This window comes from Capra hircus, chromosome 22, assembly GCF_001704415.2.
Source record: "Capra hircus breed San Clemente chromosome 22, ASM170441v1, whole genome shotgun sequence".
NCBI classification, from domain to species: Eukaryota; Metazoa; Chordata; class Mammalia; order Artiodactyla; family Bovidae; genus Capra; species Capra hircus.
In genome coordinates, this window is record NC_030829.1 from 446,316 (window position 1) to 471,905 (window position 25,590).

At 39.7% G+C, this 25,590-nt stretch overlaps 1 protein-coding gene across 2 annotated transcripts in view; it reads left to right on the top strand.

Moving 5' to 3' along the window:
- Positions 1-25,590, top strand: part of VOPP1 (vesicular, overexpressed in cancer, prosurvival protein 1) — a 168,798-nt gene that overhangs the window by 58,016 nt on the left and 85,192 nt on the right. For both annotated transcript variants that reach the window (XM_018038388.1, XM_018038387.1), the window contains exon 2: positions 22,935-22,993. In XM_018038388.1, the coding sequence (XP_017893877.1) occupies positions 22,935-22,993 (59 nt within the window). The remainder of the gene's footprint in view (positions 1-22,934; positions 22,994-25,590) is intronic.

The window sequence follows — 25,590 nt, forward strand, 5'->3', positions numbered from 1 at the left end:
ATTCAAGTGATTAGATCTGATAGACACAACTCCTGAAGCACTATGGACAGAAGTTCATAACATTGTACTTGGTGGTGACCAAAACCATCTCCAAGAAAAAGAAATGAAGCAAAACAAAATGGCTGTCTGAGGAGGCCTTACAAATAGCTGAGAAAAGAAGAGATGTGAAAAGAAAATGGGAAAAGGAAAGATGAATCCATTGAATGCAGAGTTCCAAAGAATAGCAAGGAGAGAGAAGAAAGCCTTCTTAAGTGATCAATGCAAAGAAATAAAGGAAGAAATAGAATGGGAAAGACTAGAAATCTCTTCAAGAAAATTAGAGATACCAAGGGGACATTTCATGCAAAGATGGGCACAATAAAGGACAGAAACAGTAATGACCTAACAGAAGCAGAAGATATTAAGAAGAGGTGGCAAGAATACAAAGAACTGTGCAAAAAAGTTCTTAATGACCCATATAACCAAGATTTTGTGATCACTCACCTAGAGCCAGACATCCTGGAGTGTGAAGTCAGGTGGGTTTTAGGAAGCATTACTACAAAAAAAGCTAGTGGAGGTGATGGAATTCCAGCTGAACTATTTCAGATGCTAAAATATGATGCTATTAAAATGCTACACTCAATATATCAGGAAATTTGGAAAACTCAGCAGTAGCCACAAGACTGGAAAAGGTCAATTTTCATTCCAGTCACAAAGAAGGACAATGCCAAGAAATGTTCAAACTCCTGCACAGTTGCACTCATTTCACATGCTATCAAGATAATGTTCAAATCCTTCAAGCTAGGCTTCAACAGTATGTGAACCAAGAACTTCCATGTACACACTGGATTTAGAAAGGGCAGAAGAACCAGAAATCAAATTCCCAACATCTGTTGGATCATAAAAAAAGCAAGGGAATTCCAGAAAAACATCTACTTCTGCTTCATTGACTACGCTAAAGCCTTCGACTGTGTGAATCACAACAAACTGTGAAAAATTCTTAAAGAGATGGTAATACCAGACCACCTTATCTGCCACTGGAGAAACCGGTATGCAGGTCAGGACACAAAACAACAAACTGGTTTAAATTTGGGAAAGGAGTACATCAAGGCTGTATATTGTCACCCTTAACTTATGCATGGAGTACATCATGCAAAATGCCAGGCTAGAAGCACAAGCTGAAATCAAGATTGCTGGGAGAAACATCAATAACCTCAGATACGCAGATGACACCACCTTTATGGCAGAAAATGAAGAAGAACTAAAGAGCCTCTTGATGAAGATGAAAGAAGAGAATGAAAAAGCTGGCTTAAAACTCAGCATTCAAAAAACAAAAGATCATAGCTTCTGGTCCCATCACTTCATAGCAAATAGATGGGGAAACAGTGGAAACAAAGAAACTTTATTTTTGTGGGCTCCAAAATCACTACAGATGGTGACTACAGTCATGGAATTACAAGATGTTTGTTCCTTGGAAGAAAAGCTATGACAAACTTAGACAGCCAAAGGTCCATCTAGTCAAAGCTTTGGTTTTTTCCAGTAGTCATGTATGGATGTGAGAGTTGGACCATAAAGAAAGCTGAACGCCAAAGAATTGATGCTCTTGAACTGTGGTGTTGGAGAAGACTCTTGAGAGTTCCTTGGACTGCAAGGAGAGCCAACCAGTCCATCCTAAAAGAAATCAGTCCTGAATATTCATAGGAAGGACTGATGCTAAAGCTGAAACTCTAATACTTTGGCCACCTGATGTGAACAACTGACTAACTGGAAAAGACCTTGATACTGGGAAAGATCAAAGGTGGGAGGAGAAGGGGACGACAGAGGATGAGATGGTTGGATGGCGTCACCAACTCGATGGACATAAGTTTGAGCAAGCTCTGGGAGTTGGTGATGGACAGGAAAGCCTGGTGTGCTGCAGTCCATGGGGTCACAAAGAGTCAGATACTACTGAGCAACTGAACTGATGAGAGTTCCCAGAATTTTCCCAGGGATATTAACTGGGGCTAATTATGTCTTATAACCTCTATGATCCTGGAATCTTCAGGATATTAGTAGACAGTGCTGTATCTTTGTTGGTTATTTGCTGGCCATTTATGAATTCCTGGTGTGGTGTAGTTTCCTTGTATTAGACACTGGAGTGTTTTTTGTTTCTGTTTCTTAGTTTCTCTTTTTTCCCCCCCTTTAGAAAGTTTTTTCCATTCCCTCTGAGAAGTCTCATACTCTTATTGCTAGAAAAAAATAAAAAGAAAGAAAAAGAAAATAAAGAAAAAAGAGCAAGGTTCCATGGAGATTTCTTCCTGAAAATAATGAATGTACATAAGCCCAGGGATTAAGTATTTAGCAGTTAAGGAACTTATTAAAATTTTGATACAGGAGTTTAAGGAACTATCATTTCAATATATTATTTGGGACCTTGAGATAATTAACTGTCACTCACTCTGTAAATTCTTTTTTAAATTTGTCTATTTTTAATTGACTTCCCTGGTGGCTCAGATGGTAAAGAATCTGCCTGCAATGCAGGAGTCCTGTGTTTATTCCCTGGGTCAGCAAGATACTTGGAGAAGGAAATGGCAGCCCACTCCAGTATTCTTGCCTGGAGAATTCCATGGACAGAAGAGCCTGATGGACCATAGTCCATGGGGTTACCAAGAGTTGAAAATGACTGAGCGACTAACACACAACACACAATGGAGGATAAATGCTTTACAATGTTGTGTTAGTTTCTGCTATACATCAAAATGAAACAGCCTCAGGTATACCTATATCCTGAAACTCCTTCCCACATCCCACCACATCCCACCCATGTAGGTTGTCACAGAGGACCGGGTTGAGCTCCCTGTGTCATAAGCAAATTTCCACTGGCTATCTATTTTTCATATGGTAATGTGTGATTACATGCTACCCTCTCTTTTGCCCTGTATGTCCACAAGTCTGTTCTCTATGTTTGCATCTCCATTTCTGCCTTGCAAATAGATTCATCAGTACCATCTTTCTAGATTCCATGCTGCTGCTGCTGCTAAGTTGCTTCAGTCATGTCCGACTCTGTGCAGTGCCATAGATGGCAGCCCACTAGGCTCCTCCGTCCCTGGGATTATTCAGGCAAGAACACTGGAGTGGGTTGCCATTCCCTTCTCCAATGTATGCAGTGTTTGCTAAGTCACTTCAGTTGTGTCCGACTCTATGCGACCCCATGGACAGCAGCCCACCAGACTCCTCTGTCCACAGGATTCTGTAGGTGAGAATACTGGAGTGGGTTGCCATTTCTGTCTCCAATCTAGATTCCTTATATATGCATTAATATATATGATATTTTTTTTACTTACTTCACTCTGTATAATAGGCATTATATTCATCCACCTTATTAGAATTGACTCAAATGAGTTTCTTTTTATGGCTGAGTAACATTGTATATGTGTTCGATGGATTCTGTATCCAATCATCTGTTAATGGACATCTAGGTTGTTTCCATGTCCTAGCTATTGTAAGTAGTGGTGTAATGAACATTAGAGTATGTATGTCCTTTTCAATTATGCTTTTCTCAGAGTATATGCCCAGTAGTGGGATTACTGGCATATGGTACTTTTATTCCTAGTTTTTTAAGGAATCTTCATGCTGTCTTCCATAGTGGTTGTGTCAATTTACATACCCACCAACAGAGCAAGAAGGTTCCTTTTTAGACGCACCGTTTCCAGCATTTACTTTTTATAGATTGATGATGACAGTTCTGACCAGCATGAGTTGATCAGTTCAGTTCGGTCACTCAGTCATGTCCAATTCTTTGTGACCCCATGAATCGCAGCACGCCAGGCCTCCTTGTCCATCACTAACTCCCAGAGTTCACCCAAACTCATTGGCATTGAGTCAGTGATGCCATCCAGCCATCTCATCCTCTGTCGTCCCCTTCTCCTCCTGCCTCCAATCCCTCCCAACATCAGGGTCTTTTCCAATGAGTCAACTCTTCGCATGAGGTGGCCAAAGTATTGGAGTTTCAGCCTCAGCATCAGTCCTTGCAATGAACACCAAGGACTGGTCTCCTTTAGAATGGAATGGTTGGATCTCCTTGCAGTCCAAGGGACTCTCAAGAGTCTTCTCCAACACCACAGTTCAAAAGCATCAATTCTTTGGCACTCAGCTTTCTTCACAGTCCAGTTCTCACATCCATACATGACTACTGGAAAAAACCATAGCCTTGACTAGACAGACCTTTGTTAGCAAAGTAATGTCTCTGCTTTTGAATATGCTATCTAGGTTGGTCATAACTTTCCTTCCAAGGAGTAAGCGTCTTTTAATTGCATGGCTGCAGTCACCATCTGCAGTGATTTTGGAGCCCCCAAATATAAAGTCTGACACTGTTTCCACTGTTTCCCCATCTATTTCCCATGAAGTGATGGGACCAGATGCCATGATCTTCGTTTTCTGAATGTTGAGCTTTAAGCCAACTTTTTCACTCTCCTCTTTCACTTTCATCAAGAGTCTTTTGAGTTCCTCTTCACTTTCTGCCATAAGGGTGGTGTCATCTGCATATCTGAGGTTATTGATATTTCTCCTGACAATCTTGATTCCAGCTTGTGCTTCTTCCAGCCCAGCATTTCTCATGATGTACTCTGCATATAAGTTAAATATGCAGGGTGACAATATACAGCTTTGACGTACTCCTTTTCCCATTTGGAGCCAGTCTGTTGTTTCATGTCCAGTTCTAAGTGTTGCTTCCTGACCTGTATATAAGTTTCTCAAGAGGCAGGTCAGGTGGTCTGGTATTCCCATCTCCCATCTCATAGTTGATACCTCATTGTAATTTTGATTTGCATTTCTGTAATAATGAGCGATGTTGAGCATCTTTTCATGTGTTTTTTAACTATCTGCATATCTGCTTTGGAGAAGTGTCTGTTTAGATTGTCCACCCACTTTTTGATTGGATTTTTGTTTTTCTGGTCTTGAGTTGCATGAGCTGCTTGTATATTATTAAAGTTAATCTGTTGTGTTTTTATTATTTGCTATCATTTTCTCCCATTCTAAGGGTTGTCTTTTCACTTTGTTTATAGTTTCCTTTGCTGTGCAAAATGTTTTAAGTTTAATTAGATACTACTTGTTCATTTTTGTTTTTATTTATTTTTAAATATATTTTTAATTGAAAGATAGTTGCTTTACAGAACTTCGTTGTTTACTGTCAAACCTCATCATGAATCAGCCATCAGTTCAGTTCAGTTCAGTTGCTCAGTCGTGTCCGACTCTTTGCGACCCCATGAATTGCAGCATACCAGGTCTCCCTGTCCATCACCAACTCCCGGAGTTCACTCAGACTCACGTCCATCGAGTCAGTGATGCCATCCAGCCATCTCATCCTCTGTCGTCCCCTTCTCCTCCTGCCCCCAATCCCTCCCAGCATCAGAGTCTTTTCCAATGAGTCAACTCTTCGCATGAGGTGGCCAAAGTACTGGAGTTTCAGCTTTAGCATCATTCCTTCCAAAGAAATCCCAGGGCTGATCTCCTTCAGAATGGATCTCCTTGCAGTCCATAGGTATACATATATCCCCTCCCTTTTGACCCTCCCTCCCATTTCCCTCCACATCCCACCCCTCTAGGTTGATACAGAGCCCTGTTTGAGTTTCCTGAGCCATTCCGCAAATTCCTGTTGGCTCTCTGTTTTACATATGGTAATGTAAGTTTCCATATTAATCATTACATTCATCTCACCCGCTTCCCCTCTCCTCATGCCCGTAAGTCTATTCTCTATGTCTGTTTCTCCACTGCTGCCCTGAAAGTAAATTCTTCACAACCATTTTTTCTAGATTCTGTATATGTGCATAAGAATATGATATTTATCTTTCTCTTTCTGACTCACTTCACTCTGTATAATATGTTCTAGGTTCATCCACCTCATCAGAATTGACGCAAATGCATTTGTTTTTATGACTGAGTAATATCCCTTTGTGTGTATGTACCGCAACTTCTTTATCCATTCATCTGTTGATGGGCATCTGGGTTGCTTCCATGTTCTGGGTATTGTAAATAGTACTGCAATGTACAATGGGATACATGTGTCTTTTTCAACCCTGGTTTCCTCAGGGTATATGCCTAGGAGTGGGATTGCTGGGTCATATGGTGGGTTTATACCTAGTTTTCTAAGGAATCGCCATACCATCTTCCATATTGGCTGTATCAAGTTACATTCCCACCAAAAGCACAAGAGCGTTCCCTTTTCTCCACACCCTCTCCAGCATTTATTGTGTGTAGACTTTTTGATGATGGCCATTCTGACTGGTATAAGGTGATATCTCATTGTGGTTTTGATTTGCATAGCTCTAATAATGAGTGATTATGAGCATCTTTTCCTGTGTTTGTTAGCCATCTGTATGTCTTCTTTGGAGAAATGTCTGTTTAAGTCATTTTCCCACTTTTTGATTCAGTTGTTTGTTTTTCTGGTATTGAGTTGTATGAGCTGCTTGTATATTTTGGAAATGAATCCTTTGCCAGTTGTTTCCTTTATCATTATTTTCTCCCATTCCAAGCGTTGTCTTTTCACATTGCTTATAGTTTCCTTTGCTGTACAAAAGATTTTAAGTTTGGCCAGGCCCCACTTTACTTTTGTTTTTATTTATGTTACTCTAGGAGGTGGGTCATAGAAGGATCTTGCTTTGATTTATGTCATCAAGTGTTCTGCCTATGTTTTCCTCTAAGATTTTTATAGTTTCTGGTCTCATAGTTATGCCCTTAATCTATTTGAGTTTATCTTTGTGTATGGTGTTAGAAAGTGTTCTAATTTCATTCTTTTACAGGTTCAGTTTAGTTCAGTTCATTTCAGTCGCTCAGTCATGTCCAACTCTTTGTGACCCCATGAATTGCAGCACGCCAGGCCTCCCTGTCCATCACCAACTCCCGGAGTTCATTCAAACTCACATCCATTGAGTCGGTGATGCCATCCAGCCATCTCATCGTCTGTCGTCCCCTTCTCCTCCTGCCCCCAATCCCTCCTGGCATCAGAGTCTTTTCCAATGAGTCAACTCTTCTCATGAGGTGGCCAAAGTACTGGAGTTTCAGCTTTAGCATCATTCTTTCCAAAGAATACCCAGGACTGATCTTTAGAATGGACTGATTGGATCTCCTTGCAATCCAAGGGACTCTCAAGAGTCTTCTCCAACACCACAGTTCAAAAGCATCAATTCTTTGGCACTCAGCTTTCTTCACAGTCCAACTCTCACATCCATACATGACTACTGGAAAAACTGTAGCCTTGACTAGACAGACCTTTGTTGGCAAAGTAATGTCTCTGCTTTTGAATATGCTATCTAGGTTGGTCATAACTTTCCTTCCAAGGAGTAAGCGTCTTTTAATTTCATGGCTGCAGTCACCATCTGCAGTGATTTTGGAGCCCCCAAATATAAAGTCTGACACTGTTTCCACTGTTTCCCCATCTATTTCCCATGAAGTGATGGGACCAGATGTAGTGGTCCACTTTTCCCAGCACCATTTATTGAAGAGGTTTTCTTTGCCCCATTGTATATTCTTGTCTCCTTTGTCAAAAATAAGGTACCCAAAGGTGCATGGGTTTATTTCTGGGCTTTCTATCTTGTTCCATTGGTCTATAATTCAGTTTTTGTGCCAGTACCACACTGTCTTGATGACCGTAGCTTTGTAGTATAATCTGAAGTCAGGAAGGTTGATTCCTCCAGCTCCATTCTTCTTTCTTAAGACTGCTTTGGCTATTTGGGGTCTTTTGTGTTTCCATATGGATTGTGAAATATTATTCTAGTTCTATGAAAAATGTCATTGGTGATTTTATAGGGATCACATTGAATTTGTAGATTGAATTTGGTAGTATACTATACTCATTTAACTGTATTGATTCTTCCTACCCAGGAACATGGAATATCTCTCCATCTGTCTATGTCGTCTTTGATTTCTTTCATCAGTGTCTTATAATTTTCTGTGTACAGTTCTTTGTCTCCTTAGGTAAGTTTATTCCTAGATATTTAATTCTTTTTGTTGCAGTGGTGAATGGGATTGATTCCTTAATTTCTCTTTCTGATTTTTCGTTGTTAGTATATAGAAATGCAAATGATTTCTGTGTATTGATTTTGTATCCTGCAACTTTGTTAAATTCACTGATTAGCTCTAGTAATTTTCTGATACTATCTTTAGGGTTTTCTATGTACAGTATCATGTCATCTGCAAACAGTGAGAGCTTTACTTTTTCTTTTCCTATCAGGATTCCTTTTATCTATTTTTCTTCTCTGATTGCTGTAGCTAGGACTTCCAGAACTATGTTGAATAATAGTGGTGAAAGTGAACACCCTTGTCTTGTTTCTGATGGTAGGGGGAATGCTTTCAGTTTCTCACCATTGGGAATAATGTTTGCTGTAGGCTTATCATATATGGCCTTTACTATGTTGAGGTAGGTTCCTTCTATGCCCATTTTTGGAAGAGTTTTAATCATAAATGGGTGCTGAATTTTGTCAAAGGCTTTTTCTGCATCTATTGAGATGATTATATGGTTTTTATATTGAAATTTTTTAATATGGTATATCACATTGATTGATTTGCATATATTGAATCCTTATATTCCAAGAATAAACCCAACTTGATCATGGTGTATGAGCTTTTTGATGTGTTGCTCAATTCTGTTTGCTAAAATTTTGTTGAGGATTTTTGCATCTATATTCATCAGTGATATTGGCCTGTAGTTTTCTTTTTTTGTGTTGTCTTTGTCTGGTTTTGGAATCAGGATGATGGTGGTCTCATAGGATGAGTTTGGAAGTGTACCTTCCTCTGTAATTTTTTGAGAAGTTTAGAAGGAGAGGCGTTAGCTCTTCTCTAAATGTTTGATAGAATTCTGTGAAGCCATCTGGTACTAGTCTTTTGTTTTTTGAGATATTTTTTATCACAGCTTCAATTTCAATGCTTGTAATTGGTTTGTTCATAATTTCTATTTCTTTCTGATTCCGTCTTGGAAGATTGAACTTTTCTAAGAATCCATTTCTTCCAATTTATCCATTTTATTGCCATATAGTTATTCATAATTGTCTCTCATGCTCCCTTGTGTTTCTGCTCTGTCTATTGTAATCTCTCCTTTTTCATTTCTAATTTTGTTGATTTGATTCTTCTATTTTTCTTGTGGAATCTGGCTAAAGGTTTGTCACTTTTATTTATCTTCATAAAGAAACAGATTTTAGTTTAATTAATTTTTACTATTGTTTCTTTCATTTCTTTTTCATTTATTTCTGCTCAGATCCTCATGATTTCTTTCCTTCTACTAATTTTGTTGCTGTTGTCGTTGCTGTTGTTCTTTTTCCAGTTGTTTTAGGTGTACAGTTAGGCTGTCTATTCGATGTTTTTCTTGTTTCTTGAGGTAGGATTGTACTGCTATAAACTTCCCTCTTAGAACTGCTTTTGTTGCATCCCATGGGTATTGAGTTGTTGTGATTTCGTTGTCATTTGTTTCTAGAAATTTTTTGATTTCCCTTTTGATTTCTTCAGTAACCTTCTTGTTATTTAGAAAAATGTTTTTTAATCTCCATGTGTTTGTGTTTCTTACAGATTTTTTTTTTGTAATTGATATCTAGTCTTATAGCATTGTGGTTGAAGAAGATGCTTGCTATGATTTAAATTTTCTTAAATTTACTGAGGTTTGAATTGTGACCCAAGATGTGGTCTCTTATGGAGAATCTTCCATGTGCACTTGAGAAGAAGATGTATTCTTCAGCATTTGATTGGAATGATGGTCCTAAAGATATCAGTGAGATCCAACTCATCTAATGTATCCTTATTAGGATACAAGTATCCTTAAACTTGTGTTTCCTTATTAATTTTCTGTTTTGATGATCTGTCCATGTGTGGTTGGGGTGTTAAAGTCTCCAACTATTATTGTGTTACTGTCAATTTCTCCTTTTATGTGTGTTAGTGTTTGTCTTAGGTATTGAGGTGCTCCTATGTTGGGTGCATAGATATTTACAGTTGTTATGTCTTCCTCTTGGATTGATCCTTTGATCATTATGTAGTGTCCTTCGTTATCTCTTGTAATCTTCTTTATTTTAAGGTTTATTTTTTCTTTTTTTATTTATTAAAAAGTGGGTGTGCATGTGTTCCCCATACTGAACCCCCCTCGCACCTCCCTCCCCATCCCATCCCTCAGGGTCTGACATGAAGATTACTACTCCAGCTTTCTTTTGCTTCCCATTTGCATGGAATATATTTTTCCATCCTCTCACTGTCAGTCTACATGTGTCTTGAGGTCTAAAGTGTGTTTCTTGTAGACAACATATATATGGGTCTTGTATTTGTATCCATTCAGCCAGTCTGTGTCTTTTGGTTGGAGAATTTAATCCATCTACATTTAAAGTAATTATTGATATATATGTTCCTATGGCCATTTTCTTAATTGTATGGGGTTAATTTTGTAAATCTTTTTCTTCTCTTGTATTTCTTCACTATATAAGTCCGTTTAACATTTTTTGTAAAGCTAATTTGGTAGTACTAATTCTCTTCACTTTTGCTTTTTATTTCTTCAACAATTTTAAATGAGGTCCTTGCCTGGTACAGTAATCTTGGTTATAGACTTTTCCCTTTCAGTACTTTAAAAATATCCTGCCATTCCCTTTTGGCCTGCAGAGCTTCTGCTGAAAGATCAGCTGTTAAGTATATGGGGTTTCCCTTGTTTGTTACTTGTTGCTTCTCCCTTGTTGCTTTTAATATTCTTTCTTTATGTTTAGTTTAAACTTTCTTTGTTAGTTTGATTATATGTGTCTTGGTGTGTTTCTCCTTAGGTTTATCCTGTATGGGACTCTTTGTTCCTCTTGGCACATTCCAGCTCATTTCTTTCTAAAGATTGCGTTGGATATTTGGGGTCTTTGTGTTTCCATACGAATTGTGAAATATTTTATTCTTGTTCTGTGAAAAATGCCATAGGTCATTTTATAGGAATTGCATTTAATTGGTAGATTGCTTTGGGTAATACAGTCTGTTTTTGCAATACTGAGTCTTCCAGTCCAGGAACATAGTATCTCTCTCCATCTGTTTATGTTTTCTTTAATTTATTTCATTAGTATCTTGCAGTTTTCTATATACAGCTCTTTTGTCTCCTTAGGTGGGTTTATTTTTTATTGTTGCAGTGGTAAATGGGGTTGTTTCTTTAATTTCTCTCTTTGATTTTTCATTGTTAGCATATAGGAATGCAAGTGATTTTTGTATATTTATTTTATATCCTGCAACTTTACTAAATTCACTGATTAGCTCTAGTAATTTTTTCGTGTGACATGTTTAGGGTTTTCAATGTATAGTATCATGTTGTCTGCAAATCATGAGAGTTTTACTTCTTTTCCGGAGTGGATTCCTTTTATTTCTTTCTTCTCTGATTTCCATGGCTAGAACTTCCAAAACTATGTTGAATAGTAGTGGTGAGTTTGCACCCTTGTCTTAGTCCTGATCTTAGAAGAAATGTTTTTAAGTTTTTCAACATTGAGAATAATGTTTGCTTTGGGTTTATTGTTCAGTTCCCCAGTTCAGTCGCTCAGTCGTGTCTGACACTTTGTCACCCCATGCACTGCAGCATGCCAGGCTTCCCTGCCATCACCAACTCCCAGACCTTACTCACACTCATGTCCATCGAGTTGATGATGCCTTCCAACCATCTCATCCTCTGTTGTCCCTTCTCCTCCCACCTTCAATCTTTCCCAGCATCAGGGTCTTTTCAAATGAGTCAGTTCTGGTATATGATATATGGCCTTTATTATGTTGAGGTAATTTCCATCTATGTCCATTTTGTGAAGAGTTGATCATACATGGGTGCTAAATTTTTCAAAAGCTTTTTCTGCATCTGTTGAGTTTTTTGTCTGTTAGCATTTGTTGTATGTATTGAGGTGCTCCTGTGTTGGGTGCATAAATATTTATAATTGGTATGTCTTCTTGGATTAATCCATTGATCATTATATAGTGTCCTTCTTTATCTCTTGTAATAGTCTTTATTTTAAGGTCTATTTTGTCTTATATGAGAATTGCTACTCCAGCTTTCTTTTGATTTCCATTTTCATGGAATATCTTTTTCCATACTCTTACTTTCAGTCTGTATGTGTCTCTAGGTCTGAACCTGGTCTCTTGTAGACAGCTTGTATATGGGTCTTCTTTTTGTATCCATTCAACCAGTCTATGTCTTTTGGTTGGAGCATTTAAGTCATTTACATTTAAAGTAATTATTGATATATATGTTCCTATTGGCATTTCCTTAACTGTTTTGGATTTGTTTTTGTAGGTCTCTTCCTTCTCTTGTATTTCCTCCATATAGAAGTCCCTTTAACATTTGCTATAAAGCTGGTTCGGTAGTGCTCTTTAACTTGTGCTTGTCTGTAAAGCTTTTGTTTTCTCCCTCAATTTTGAATGAGATCCTTGCTGGATAGAGTATTCTTAGATGTAGATTTTTCCCTTGCAGTACTTAAACTGTGTCCTGCCATTCCCTTCTAGCCTGCAGAGTTTCTGCTGAAAAATCAGTGGTTAATTGTGTGGGGTTTCCCTTGTGTGTTACTTGTTGCTTTTTTGTTACTGCTTTTAATATTTTTTCTTTCTTTTTAATCTGTTAGTTTGATTTACCTTTCTCAGCATGTTTCTCCTTGGGTTTATCCTGGATTGGTATCTCTGTGCTTGTTGCACTTGATTGGCTATTTCTTTTCCCATGTTATAAAAGTTTACAACTATAGTCTATTCAAAAAATTTCTTAGACTCTTTCATTTTCTCTTATTTTTCTGGGACCCCTGTAATTTGAATGTTGGCGCTTTTAATATTATCCCAAAGGTCTCTGAGACTGTCCTTAGTCCTTTCCATTCTTTTTTCTTTATTCTGCTCTTTAGCAATTATTACCACCATTCTGTCTTCCAACTCACTTACCTGTTCTGCTTCACTTAGTTACTCTGCTATTGATTCCTTCTAGAGTATGTTTAATTTCAGTATTACGTTGTTCGTTTATGTGTGTTTGTTCTTTATTTCTTCTACGTCTTTGTTAAGTGTGTTAATTGATTTTTATTTTCCCCATTCTATTTTTGAGGTTTTGTATCATCTTTACTATTGTCACTCTGAATTCTTTTTCAGATAGTTTGCCTATTTCCTCTTTGTTTATTTGGCCTTCTGAGTTTCTACCTTTTTCCTTCATTTGCAGAGTATTTCTCTGTCTTAATTCATTTTTTCTAACTTACTGTATCTGGGGTCTGCTTTCCGCAGGCTATAGGATCGCAGTTCCTCCTTTTGGTCTCTACCCTTAGTGGCTGGATTTGGTTCAGTGCTTTGTGTAGGCTTCATGTTGGGAAGGACTTTGCCTATGTTCTGGTGGGAAGAGTTGTGTTTTTTTCCCTCTGGTGGGTAGGGCTGTGTGAGGTAGCATGTTTTGGGGTATCTGTGGGAAGCCTGTCAGCTGTTTTTGTCTTGTTGTTTGGGTGAGGCATCCTGTACTGGGTGCTGCTAGCAGTTAGATGATGTCAGGTCTTGGACACAGGTGGAGGCCTTCATGGGAGTTCTCAGTAGTTAACACTCCCTGGTGTCAGGAGTTCTCTGCAGTCTAGTATCCTGGACTCAGTTTCCCCAGCCCAAAGGCTCAAACCAGACCTCTGGCCAGGGGACCAAGATCCTACAAGCCATTTGTTATGGCATTAAAGAAGATTAAAACAAACACACAAAAACAAACAAACAAACAAAAACCCTAAACAAAAGATAAATGGACAATCAGCCAATAACAACAAAACCAAAGGAAGACACACACACTCACAAAACGCCAAAATAGTCCAAAGAAAACAAAGTACAAGACAGTGACCTGGCAGGCAAAGAAAGCTAACAGTGATATCAACCAATTAAAAACAAAACTAACTAAAACACAAACCAGAAAACAAGACCAAAGATTACCAACTAGGGAATAGAGCAAAGAAAACCAAACAAACTAGCTAACATGGTGAAATAGAGAAAAGGAGGAAAACAAAAGAGAAATAGGACTATATAGAAAAATATATATATACACATGTTATTCTTTTCCTGCTGTATTCTTTTACATATATACAAGTATATAGCATGTATAAATATATATCAGTTCAGTTGCTCAGTTGTGTTTGCAGTGCCATGGACTGCAGCATGCCAGGCTTCCCTGCCACCACCAACTCCCAGAGCTTACTCCCACTCGTGTCCATCGAGTTGGTGATGCCATCCAGCCATCTCATCCTCTGTTGTCCCCTTCTCCTCCTGCCTTCAATCTTTCCCAGCATCAGGGTCTTTTCCAGTGAGTCAGTTCTTCCCATCAGGTGGCCAAAGTAGTGGAGCTTCAGCTTCAGCATCAGTCCTCCCAGTGAATATTCAGGACTGATTTCCTTTAGGATGGACTGGTTGGATCTCCTTGCAGTCCAAGGGACTCTCAAGAGTCTTCTCCAACACGACAGTTCAAGAGTACCAATTCTTTGGCGCTTAGCTTTCTTTATGGTCCAACTCTCACATCCATACATGACTACTGGAAAAACCATCTCTTTGACTAGACAGATCTTTGTCAGCAAAGTACTGTCTCTGCTTTTTAATATGCTGTCTAGGTTGGTCATAGCTTTTCTCCAAGGAGCAAGTGTCTTTTAATTTCATGGCTGCAGTCACCATCTGCAGTGATTTTGGAGCCCAGGAAAATAGTCTGTCACTGTTTCCATCATTTTGCCATCTATTTGCCATGACGTAATGAGACCAGATGACATGATCTTAGTTTTTTTGACTATAGAGTTTTAAGCCAGCTTTTTCACTCTCCTCTTTCATCTTCATCAAGAGGCTGTTTAGTTTCTCTTTGCTTTCTGCCCCATGGTGTCATCTGCATATTTGAGGTTATTGATATTTCTCCTGGCAATCTTGATTCCAGCTTGCACTTCATCCAGCCTGGCATTTTGTATGATGTACTTTGCATGTAAATTAATAAATATATATACATATATACAACATATATAGAAACAAACATATAAAAGTATAACATATATATATGACATATATATAAACATATATAAAAGAATAACTACAGCAGGAAAAGAACAATATGAGAAACAAACAAAATTTAAAAAGGAAAAAGAAAATACCCCACAGAAACCCAAAAACCCAACATAGAGGTAGAATTATGTAATGGAAATAAAAAGTGTGATTTAGAAAAAAGTCCTCAGAAGGTTAAACAGAGTTAATAATAATAAAAAAGAAACAGCAACTACAAGAACACAAAAAATAGAAGGGAAAATATCCAGAACAAATCCAAATATAAGCATAATAATAATTTTTGTTGGATCTCAGCTGTCAGTATCCTTTTCACCACTGTGAGTCACAGCCCACCTCTGCATCCATAGGAGGCCCTCCAATACGGGGCTGGTCTCTAGACCTTCCGTGGGGACAGCTCATACTCTAATCTTGCCCTACTCTTATGTGTTTTTGCCTCCACTGTCTACCCCTGCTACAGCTAGGGCGTTTTCTTTTGTGAGAACACTCATTGTCCTTTTTATATATTCCATAGAAACAAAGCCCACGTAGATTGTATGGATTTGATCTATAGCTTGTACAGCTGATGGGGAGGTTTTCAATCCTCTTCCTTAGCCACACTGCTCCTGGGGTTTGACTGTGGTCTTATCTCAACTCCTGTGTGTTGGTCATCTACAGGAGTTGGAAGACCATGTGGAGAAGTGGCGCAGCTGCTTGGATTGTGGGGACCCTGGCAGCACCAGGTACACAGGGGTGCCAGTGGCCACAGGAGCAGGAGAGAGCACTATTAGGGTTTTTTCTAGCCTCTGGCAGCTCTGCCCCAGTGAGGATCAAGCGTTCCCTTTGTAAATTTTTTATCAACTTCGACAGGGGCTCTCTGTACCCTGTGCCTCTGTCTATGGTGCTAAGCACAAGACCACCCAGTGTCTCGAAGGCTCCCTCCATGGGACTGTGAATGCCCTAGCTAACTGGGCTGAAGCTAACTGGGTTAAACTGAATGCAGCCTCAAGGCATGTTGATGAAAGTAAAAGAAGCACCAGGTTCCAGCACAGATTGGAGACAGTCGTCAGGCTGATTCTCTTGGGGACACCCCGCCACTGTCTCACAGCAGATTGTGTACTTATTGGTTCATAACAGACCACCTAAAGTTATTACCACAGTAAGTAAAACAAGGGTACTTACTTTCCAGGTGGAATTAGTTCTGTTAATCAAGCCCTTATCTGCCAGTTTGCTATTCAGAGATCCCAGTGCAGCCTCCACTGAATGGAAGGAGGAGGGTAGAATTTAGATAAACTGCTCAGTGCTTTGAATCCTTTAGAGCTTGCTCTTGACCGCCATGTGTCCAAAGTCACAGGTACCTTCAGTTCTCTCAAAGTTGATCAGTATTGTTGTACTGATCTTTGAACTTGATCAGTATTGTGGTACTGATTCTTTGAATTTGGAACAGAAAAAAGATGTTCAATTCTATCAAACAGTGGCATCATGATTCTTCCTATACAGTGGAGATAGATGTAGAATAATTTATGTCAATGTGAGGATTATCATTTGCGATTAGCAAGGATTTGTTCTTTGGGGCCTGTTCTTGGCTCACTATGGATAACAATATTTAGGAGGGCTTAACTACATTTATAATATCATAGTCGTTGAATGACAGACCGCTAGGATTCTTTCCTGGGTACAGACAACTTACAAGCCGTTGCAGTTTAAATCTTAAGATTCTCTCACTTGGATTGTGCCTGACAGTAAATGTTTTCTTGCATTCCTGCAGGTTCTACTTTGTCAATAGTTTATAAATTGAATGTTGCTACTCTCCACTCTCTCTTCAGGAAATAGATCGCTCTACTACTAGTGCTTCCATGAGCTCAGTGAAGGCCCACTGTTTGCCCACAACATGGTGGAGCATCCTGGCTGTTGAGGACACCATCAGGGACAGCAAGTAGCTGACTGATCTCTCCTAACAAATGTATTTTCTGTTTCAGCAGATGGTCAGTTTTTAAGAAGACATGGTAATATCTTTATAGAATGGGTTGAGCTACTTTTGGAGATAGACATAAAACCGTGAAATGTTTTTTTTTTTTTTTTCCCCTTGTTTACTTTTCAAACTCTTTTTTGGAAAGGGGCTTATTCTTTTAAGGAGATTTTAGAAAACTGCATACCACAGTTTTCCAAAATGTATCTATGTATTTAGAATCTTTGTTTTCAGGGCATTTTGCTTTTTCTTAAATGATAAATGATCACAGTAAAAACAAGCCTTAGAAGTCATTTGTTCCAGAGAATTAAGAAAGCTGGCTTCAGGATGCATATTTCCAAATAGAGTGCTAACTGGCTGTGGGGTTCCTGGAGCCAGTCCCTGGTCTGGCCAGGCATTTTGAGGTATTCAATCTCAATTAGTTCATCAAGCTCTCTCATGCATCCAGCAGGGATGAGAATCCATCCTACTTTAGAAGAAAGGATGCAGAGAGCCAGGCCAACTGACAACGTGGTTGGTGAGTGGCTGTCAGAGTTGAAATACAGTTCTTTAGGTTTTAATCCATCCTTCTTCTATGGGTGGATTCATCCTGGCCCTGTTGCAGTGCAGCCTGGCACAATGCCTTCTTCCCGCGTTTCACCATGCTGCCATCTGACTGTCTATGGGGTTGCCTCTGACAGCCCAGCACTGTTGGGGAGCATTCTGGAAAGCACCCTCACTTTACAAATGCCCATTTTGACCACATCTGCAACGCTTGAGCTATCTGGCAACACCCTGAATTCTGGTGTTTATGTTGACTTGGAAACTGAAATCAGTAGGCTAACTGTGGCTTTGCTGGTAGACTTTCACTTGGTAGAACCTGGCTTTCCATCCTGGGTGGATTCCAGCAGGAATCTCCCTCTGCCCTTCCTACCTGGAGAGCCTAATCTCCATTTTTACCGCTAGGTCTCTCGGGTGCTTGTGCAAGGTGACTTTAACACTGGTGTTCAGTTAACCAGCTTTTACTGGAGGAGAGACAACAGTGGAAAGGATCAGGACTCCCCAGTCCTCACTGAGTTTTACAGTTAATGAAACTGTCTTACAATTAATGAAACATGACTTGTGTTCTTCATATTATTCAGCTGTAAAATGATATAATGATGTGTTAACTTCTGTGAGGTACCATATATATGTGTTGTTGCTCTGTTGATAAAAGCTGTGGTAAAAGTCCAGCATCCAAAAGTAGAGAAGTTGCCTGGATATTAGCAAATTTCAAGAATTTAAATGGTAGGTAGCTAGCTCAATTTAACAGAGATTTTTTTTCTTCTGTCTCAGGAAATATAACTGCAACATTTTCTTAGAGAATATTTTATAAAGGAACAAAGTGGGTTACTATTTAAAAAATAGATCTTATTTGAGTGGATTTAGTGATAAGTGATGAAAAGTCATCGCTAAAATAGTCAACAAGCACCAGTGGATTTACCAGACACCCCAGCAAATGCTGGGAAGAGACTAGGGATGGTCCGAGCAAGAGTGGGCAGAAAAGGGTGACCTTGGCATCTTTGGGTAGCAGGATGGGAGGGCGTTTTTGTAAGTCTCTTGTGTTAATCCCAGCTCCCTCTGTGTGGTTGCTCCCAACAAAGTGGGAGCCTGTGTAAGAGGAGCCCCATAATGGAACTCATGGAATTTCTTCAAGCTTGGGAAAGTGGATTTTTTAAAAATCCTTTTTGATTTTACTTTTTTCTTTTCTTTTTGTTTCAAATATGCTTTATTTTTAAAAGATAGAACCTGGAAACAACTTAGTGTGTTACTCACTGAGCTGTGTCCAACTCTTTGCGACCCCAAAGACTGTCGCCTACCAGGCTCCTCTGTCCATGGAGTTCTCCAGGCAAGAATACTGGAGTGAGTTGCCATTTCCTTCTCCAGGGATCTTCCCAACCCAGGGGATCGAACCTGGGTCTCCCACATTCCAGGCAGATTCTTTACCATCTGAGCCACCAGGGAACCCATGGAAACAACCTAAATGTTCATTAATAATTGATGGATAAGCAACTGTATAACATCCATACACAAGGAAACATTACTCAGTGCAAAAAGGAATAATATATTGATATTCCCAACAACAGTAAATAATCTCAAAACAATTATGCTTACTGATAGAAGGTAAAAAAAAAACCTCATACTGTATTACATTTATATAAAGTTCTAGAAAATTCAAACTAATGTATTATGAAATGAAATAAATCAATAGTTGAATCTGGATAGGGAGGACAAGAAGAGATCATTAAGGGGCATAAGAAAATTTTTGTGGGTAACGATATGTTCATTACCTTAATTTTGTGATATTATAGGTGCACACATATATTAAAATGCATCGTATTGTACAATTTAAGTGTTGTGTTGTTCTATCACTAAGTTGTGCCTGCCACTTTTGCGACCCCACTGACTGTAGCTTGCTAGCCTCCTCTGTCCATGAGATTCTCCAGGCAAGAATACTGGAGTGGGTTGCCATTTCCTTCTCCAGACTTTGTTTTTTGAATATGAAAAACGTTTACAGGATTCTAAAATCAACCTATATAAAACAGTATACTCGGGGACTTTCTTGATGGTCCAATGGTTAAGACTTCGTACTTCTACTACAGGGCGCACAAGTTTGATCCCTGGTCAGGGAACTAAGATCCTGCATGCCACGCAGTATGGCCAAAAAATGTATACTCACAGAATCCCCATTCCCGCCTCAGCCTCTGCCACCTCCCCTACAGGACAAGTATTCTCATTACTTTCAACTATACCTTTCCTGTGGTTCTTCTTGTAGAAAAAATTAACCAAATGTACAAGTTTCCTTTTCTGTAAAAATCAGTGTGCTACATGTGCCCTTCTTAATATTGCTTTTTCATAGCACTGCATTGTGGCAATCATTTCATTCAGGTTCTGAGAAAGTTGTTCTTGTTGGCTGCTTAGTCCTCCATTGTATGGACATACTGTTCTCTATCTGATCAGCCTGCCGTGAGTATGTATTTACATTGTTTCCAGAATTTTGTTATAAGAAATAATGCCACAGTAGGTAACCTTGTGCATGTGGTGTTCCATCTTTGTGGAGAGGGAATCCGTGAAAGAGAAATGCAGCCATAGTTTTGCAGAGATTGCTCTTCCTTCCTGACAGCCATGTGTGGGAGTGTCTGAGAGTTGTGCTGTCTCACAATTCAAGTTGTTGTTTAACCTGCTGTTGCTCTGAAGCTCATGCTCCCATGGGTTCTGCTCGACATGTGTGTGCGTCTTCCTATCACCCGCACTGCTGCTAAGTTCAGAGGAGGCCCAAACTGGGAATCTGCCTTCCCAAGCACCTCACCTGCTGATGGTGGAACTGGGAGCAGATCTAATGTCAGTCTGTCCTCCAGTCGTACAACATGGGGACATGGGAGGTGGGCAGAGGAAGTTCTTCAGGGTAATGTTGGTTAATCTAGGAGAAACCACACTGTAAAGAAATGTGGTTTTGAGCAAGACACCCATGAGGGGTCCCAGTGTTTGATCTGTAAAATGGCATTCCTCATATTGACACACCAAGAAAAAAATCCTAAAAGGCAACAATGATACTATTTTTGTTGTTACCTTAAGAGTTAGGAGATGTGGTGTTTGGGTCCAAAAATGTGGCTGCTTTGAATAGGAGGTCTTCAGGTAAAGGACTGTCCCACAGCAGACACTGAGGGCAGCATCTCATGCCCTGACTGCTGAGGCACTGCTGGCCCTTGCTCCTGGGCCCGTGGGTCTGAGTCTCCAGTGAGATGCCCATGTGGGTGACCAGAGCAGCAATAAGCAGGGGCTTGAACTTGGCTCTGGTGTCCCGAGTTTTAGGACTGGCATTAGGGACACCATTTCTTGACTGTGTGTGGAACTTGAGTGTCGAATTCCAAGAAAGTGTGTCTGTCTCTAGTGGTGATGGAGAATGAAGAGACATTGGAAATGCCACCTGGAAATGAGACCTGGTTTCTCAGTTTATCATAGAAGTCTCTAGTGAAATGAATTGTAACTTAGGGTACACACCTGGAATTGCTCTTCCTTGACAAAATAAATTGATTTCTTTAGCTGTTTGAACTTTGTTTCTTGAATTGGACAAGAGCTAACCTAGTGTAAATTAAACTCATTTTCCCTTAATAAAGCTGGGTCATTTCAGGCTGCCTGAATGTGCTTCTGAGTGTCTTAAAGCATATATATATTTTAAAATCTAGTGTTTCATGCTCTTTTCATAACTCATTGAATTTAGCCAGCCTAACGCATAACATTCATACTCACCTCTCCCTTGGCATTCTACTGTAGATTTGGGGTATGTTTCCGACCTTCTACAGCTATCAGGCAGACTGAGGTAGAAAGGCATCAGCATATACCCCAGAGAAGGGAGGTGAACAACTCAGTTGGTCCCTGCCTTGCCCAAAGAAAACTTTGTTTTCACTGTGCCTTTTCCTGCTGGTACTTTTGCATTGTAATATTTTGAAGGTGTTATTTACATATGGGAACCAATGAACTGGGTCATGAAGGTAGGAAGTTGTGTATTCTTTTAAAATAATGGCATGAATGGAGTAATTTTAGAAAAGCCTTGCTCAGCTCGGTCAGAGCATTTCTGCTTGGAGCTGTTACTTGCAGTTAGTGCCACTGGCTTCCTGCCACTTGTCAGGTGTCTGAGATACTGAACCCCCTGGGGTGGTATCACATCTTCTCAGCCCTGCCATCTGGAAAATTCAGCCTCAACTTCCTTGGAAAGCACAGAGAAGTCCCTCCTTGTCCCTTTCTTCCATCTTTCTCATCCCTGTGAATGAACGAGGGCAGGGCCCCCATTGATTGTATCAGGTCAGTTCTCTCTCACAGAGTCTGGCAGGCATAGGTGCCCACTGGGGAATATGCCTTTTGGAATACTGTAGACCCTTGGAAGGAAAATTATGACCAACCTAGATGGCATATAAAAAGCAGAGATATGACTTTGCCAACAAGGGTCCGTCTAGTCAAGGCTATGGTTTTTCCAGTGGTCATATATGGATGTGAGAGTTGGACTGTGAAGAAGGCTGAGCACTGAAGAATTGATGCTTTTGAACTGTAGTGCTGGAGAAGACTCTTGAGAGTCCCTTGGACTGCAAGGAGATCCAACCATTCCATCGTAAAGGAGACCAGTCTTGGGTGTTCATTGGAAGGACTGATGCTGAAGCTGAAACTCCAATACTTTGGCCACCTCATGCGAAGAGTTGACTCATTGGAAAAGACCCTGGCACTGGGAGGGATTGGGGGCAGGAGAAGGAGACGACAGAGGATGAGATGGTTGGATGGCATCACTGATCCGATGGACGTGAGTTTTTGAGTGAACTCTGGGAGTTGGTGATGGACAGGGAGGCCTGGCGTGCTGCGATTCTTGGGGTCGCAAAAATTCGGACATGACTGAGCAACTGAACTGAACTGAGACCCTAGAACAATATGGGTTTGAGCTGCATGGCTCCCCTTATATGTGAATTTTTTTTCAATAGTAAATACAACAACACTACATGATGTGTGGAGCCGTGGTGATGGAGGGCTGACCCATAAGTTCTACGTGGATTTTCGACTGTGTGGAGGGTGGATGCTCCGAACCACCACATTGTTCGAGGGTCACTATATCCTGAAATAAAAAGATCTAGACATGTTAAAACTCTGGGAGATGTTTTTCAAAAACAAAAATTCGGGGGAAATCTGTGTAATTGTTTCTAGCATCTTTAGATATTTGAAGTATCATACCATGTGAATTTTTTTAAATGATTGTTTTAAATTTGCATTTTAATGAATTATTCATCCCCTTGTACTTAGAAAAGCTAGAAAAATGATAGGGAAATAAATGTTTTCTTCTCTTTCAAAAATTTTGAAGAAATAAAAAGTCATGTAGTGGGTGACTCTCCCTCTGGTTCATTACCCCGCCAGTGCCTGCTTCTCACACTTTAAGCTGCTTTCACTCATCTTTCCTTGTTTTTTTGCGTGAGATCTTATCAACAGTATGCAAATGAGTTTTCACTGACAAGTCTTTTCTTCCTTATATTTCCAGTGCACAGAGGCCAAAAAACATTGCTGGTATTTTGAAGGACTCTATCCCACTTATTATATGTAAGTATTTGCACTTATCTGTGATCACATCTTTCTCTGAGACTTATTTCTTTCATAGATCACAGGAGTGGTTATGGGATGGGGCAAACCCAGCCTTGGGAGGCCTCTAGCCCTGGTTTCACTTGCCTGTGCCCCTGAATGAGCAGGCAACCTCCCTAAGGATTCAGACCAGCTGCTCTGAGGACAGTGTAGAATTCTGAGTGCTCTGTTCTGTGAGGCATGTGAGCTTGTATGTGATTGGTGAGGGCAGAATGTCTAAACAAGGCCAACATTATATTTATACAAATCTTCCTAGGCAAAGGGAGCAGAGGTGGCAGGAAAGAATTTTGAACTTGAATAGGGCAGGAAAGCGTACTTAGTTCTGCTGTGAGTGTGAGAGAAAGAGAGGGAGAGATGACAGTGATCACAAGGGTCACCTGGCCCTGGCACCTCTCTAGGCAGGTGCAGTCAGCCTTGCATGTCTGCAGGTTACGTCTCTTCCTGTGCCCTCAGCACCTGCCAGTATTGATTTTATTAAAGCATTGCTGTATTTGTTTTTCTGTATTTTAAATATCTACTATGGCAGCCACTAGCTCCACTGACACACCTAGATTAACTGTCTAGATTATCAATTACTATTTTTGATTATGTTTTGAAGTTCCATAAGTTTCGAGTGGAATCCACCAAAGCAATTTTTCCCCAAAAACCCTTGTATTGAATTTTGTTAAACATGAAAAATGTTAGTAATGTATATAATTGTTATAGCAGAAGCATTATTTTCTAGTATATGGGGAGATTGGGCAGGAAATACTATACATAATAGCAAAGAGGGTAATTTCTTAACTGGCCAAGATGTGTGTTTTTCTTACCTGTCATTCTTCAGGTTTTAATCTTGAAGAGATTAGTGTATGTGGAGAAAGTCGCTGGGCTGTGAATGGGAATGGAATACAGGTAAAGGGCCAGTTTTTCTGCCTTGATTTCATATCGAAAAGCAGGAGTCGTTAGTGCCCCACAGGGTGTAGTCCTGGCAGAAATACTCTGCAGCTGCAGAAAGACAAAATGTACTTGAAAGATACAGCAGCAGAAAAGGGCTTGGGTTCTAGTTACAGAGTTGTCATCTTGAGGAAAAGTGGTTGTAGGATAACAGGGAGATGAAAGATTTGGTTCTTAGTACAATGAATTTTCCTTGTAAAGCTTTAGTGCTTTTTTAAAAATTGCTTTACAATATTGTGTTGGTTTCCGCCATACATCAACATAAATCAGCCATAGGGGTACATGTGTCCCCTCCCGCTTGAACCTCCTTCCAACTTCCCATCACATCCCACCCCTCTAAACTGTCACGGAGCCCCAGTTCAAGTTCCCTGAATCATATAGCAAATTGCCACTGGCTATTTATTTTACATATGGTAGTGTATATGTTTCTATACTACTGTCTCCATTCGTCCCACCTGCTGCTCCACCCTCTCCCGTATCTACAAGTCTGTTCTCTATGTCCGTGTCTCCATTGCTGCCCTGCAAATAGGTTCATCAGTAGCATCTTTCTAGATTCCATATATATGCATTAATTTTCAATACTTGTTTTTCTCTTTTGGAGTTACTTCACTCTATGTAATAGGCTCTAAGTTCATCCACTTCATTAGAGCTGAGTCAAATGTGGTCTTTTTTATGACTGAGTAATATTCCATTGTATACATGTATCACAGCTTCTTTATCCATTCATCTGTCAGCGAACATCTAGATAGCTTCCATGTCCTAGCTATTGTAAATAGAGTTGCAATGAATATTAGGGTATGTATGACTTTTTCAGTTATGGTTTCCTCATGGTATAGGATTGTTGGGTCATATAGTAGTTTTATTCCTGGTTTTTAAAGGATCTCCATACTGTCTTCCATACTGGCTGTATCAATATATATTCCTACCGGCAGTGTAAGAGTTTCCTTTTCTCCACACCCTCTCCAGCATTTTTTTTTTTTTTGTAGATTTTTTAACATTTATTTGTTTTTTTTTTTAGTTGGAGGATAATTGCTTTATAGAATTTTGTTGTTTTCTGTGAAACATTGATACAGAGCCCTTGTTTGAGTTCTCTGGGCCATATAGAAAATTCCCATTGGCTATCTATTTTACATATGATAATATAGGTTTCCATGTTATTCCCTCCATACTTCTCACTCTCTCCTCCCCTCTCCCTGTGTCCGTAAGTCTGTTCTCTATGTCTGTGTCTCCAATGCTGCCCTGCAAATAGGTTCATCAGTACCATCTTTATAGATTCCATATATATGGATTAGTATACGATATTTTTCTCTTTCTGACTCACTTCATTCTGTATAATATGCTCTAGGTTCATCCACCTCATTAGAACTGACTCAGACGCATTCCTTTTCATGGCTAAGTAATACTCCATTGTGTATATGTACCACAACTTCTTTATCTGTTCATCTGTTGATGGACATTAAGGTTGCCTGCCTGTGTGTTCTAGCTATTGTAAATAGTGCTGCAGTGAACATTGAGGTACATGTGTCTTCTTCAACTTTGGTTTCCTCAGGGTATATGCCTGGTAGTGGGAGTGCTAGGTCATATGGTGTTTATATTCCTGTCTTTTTAAGGAAACTCCACACCAT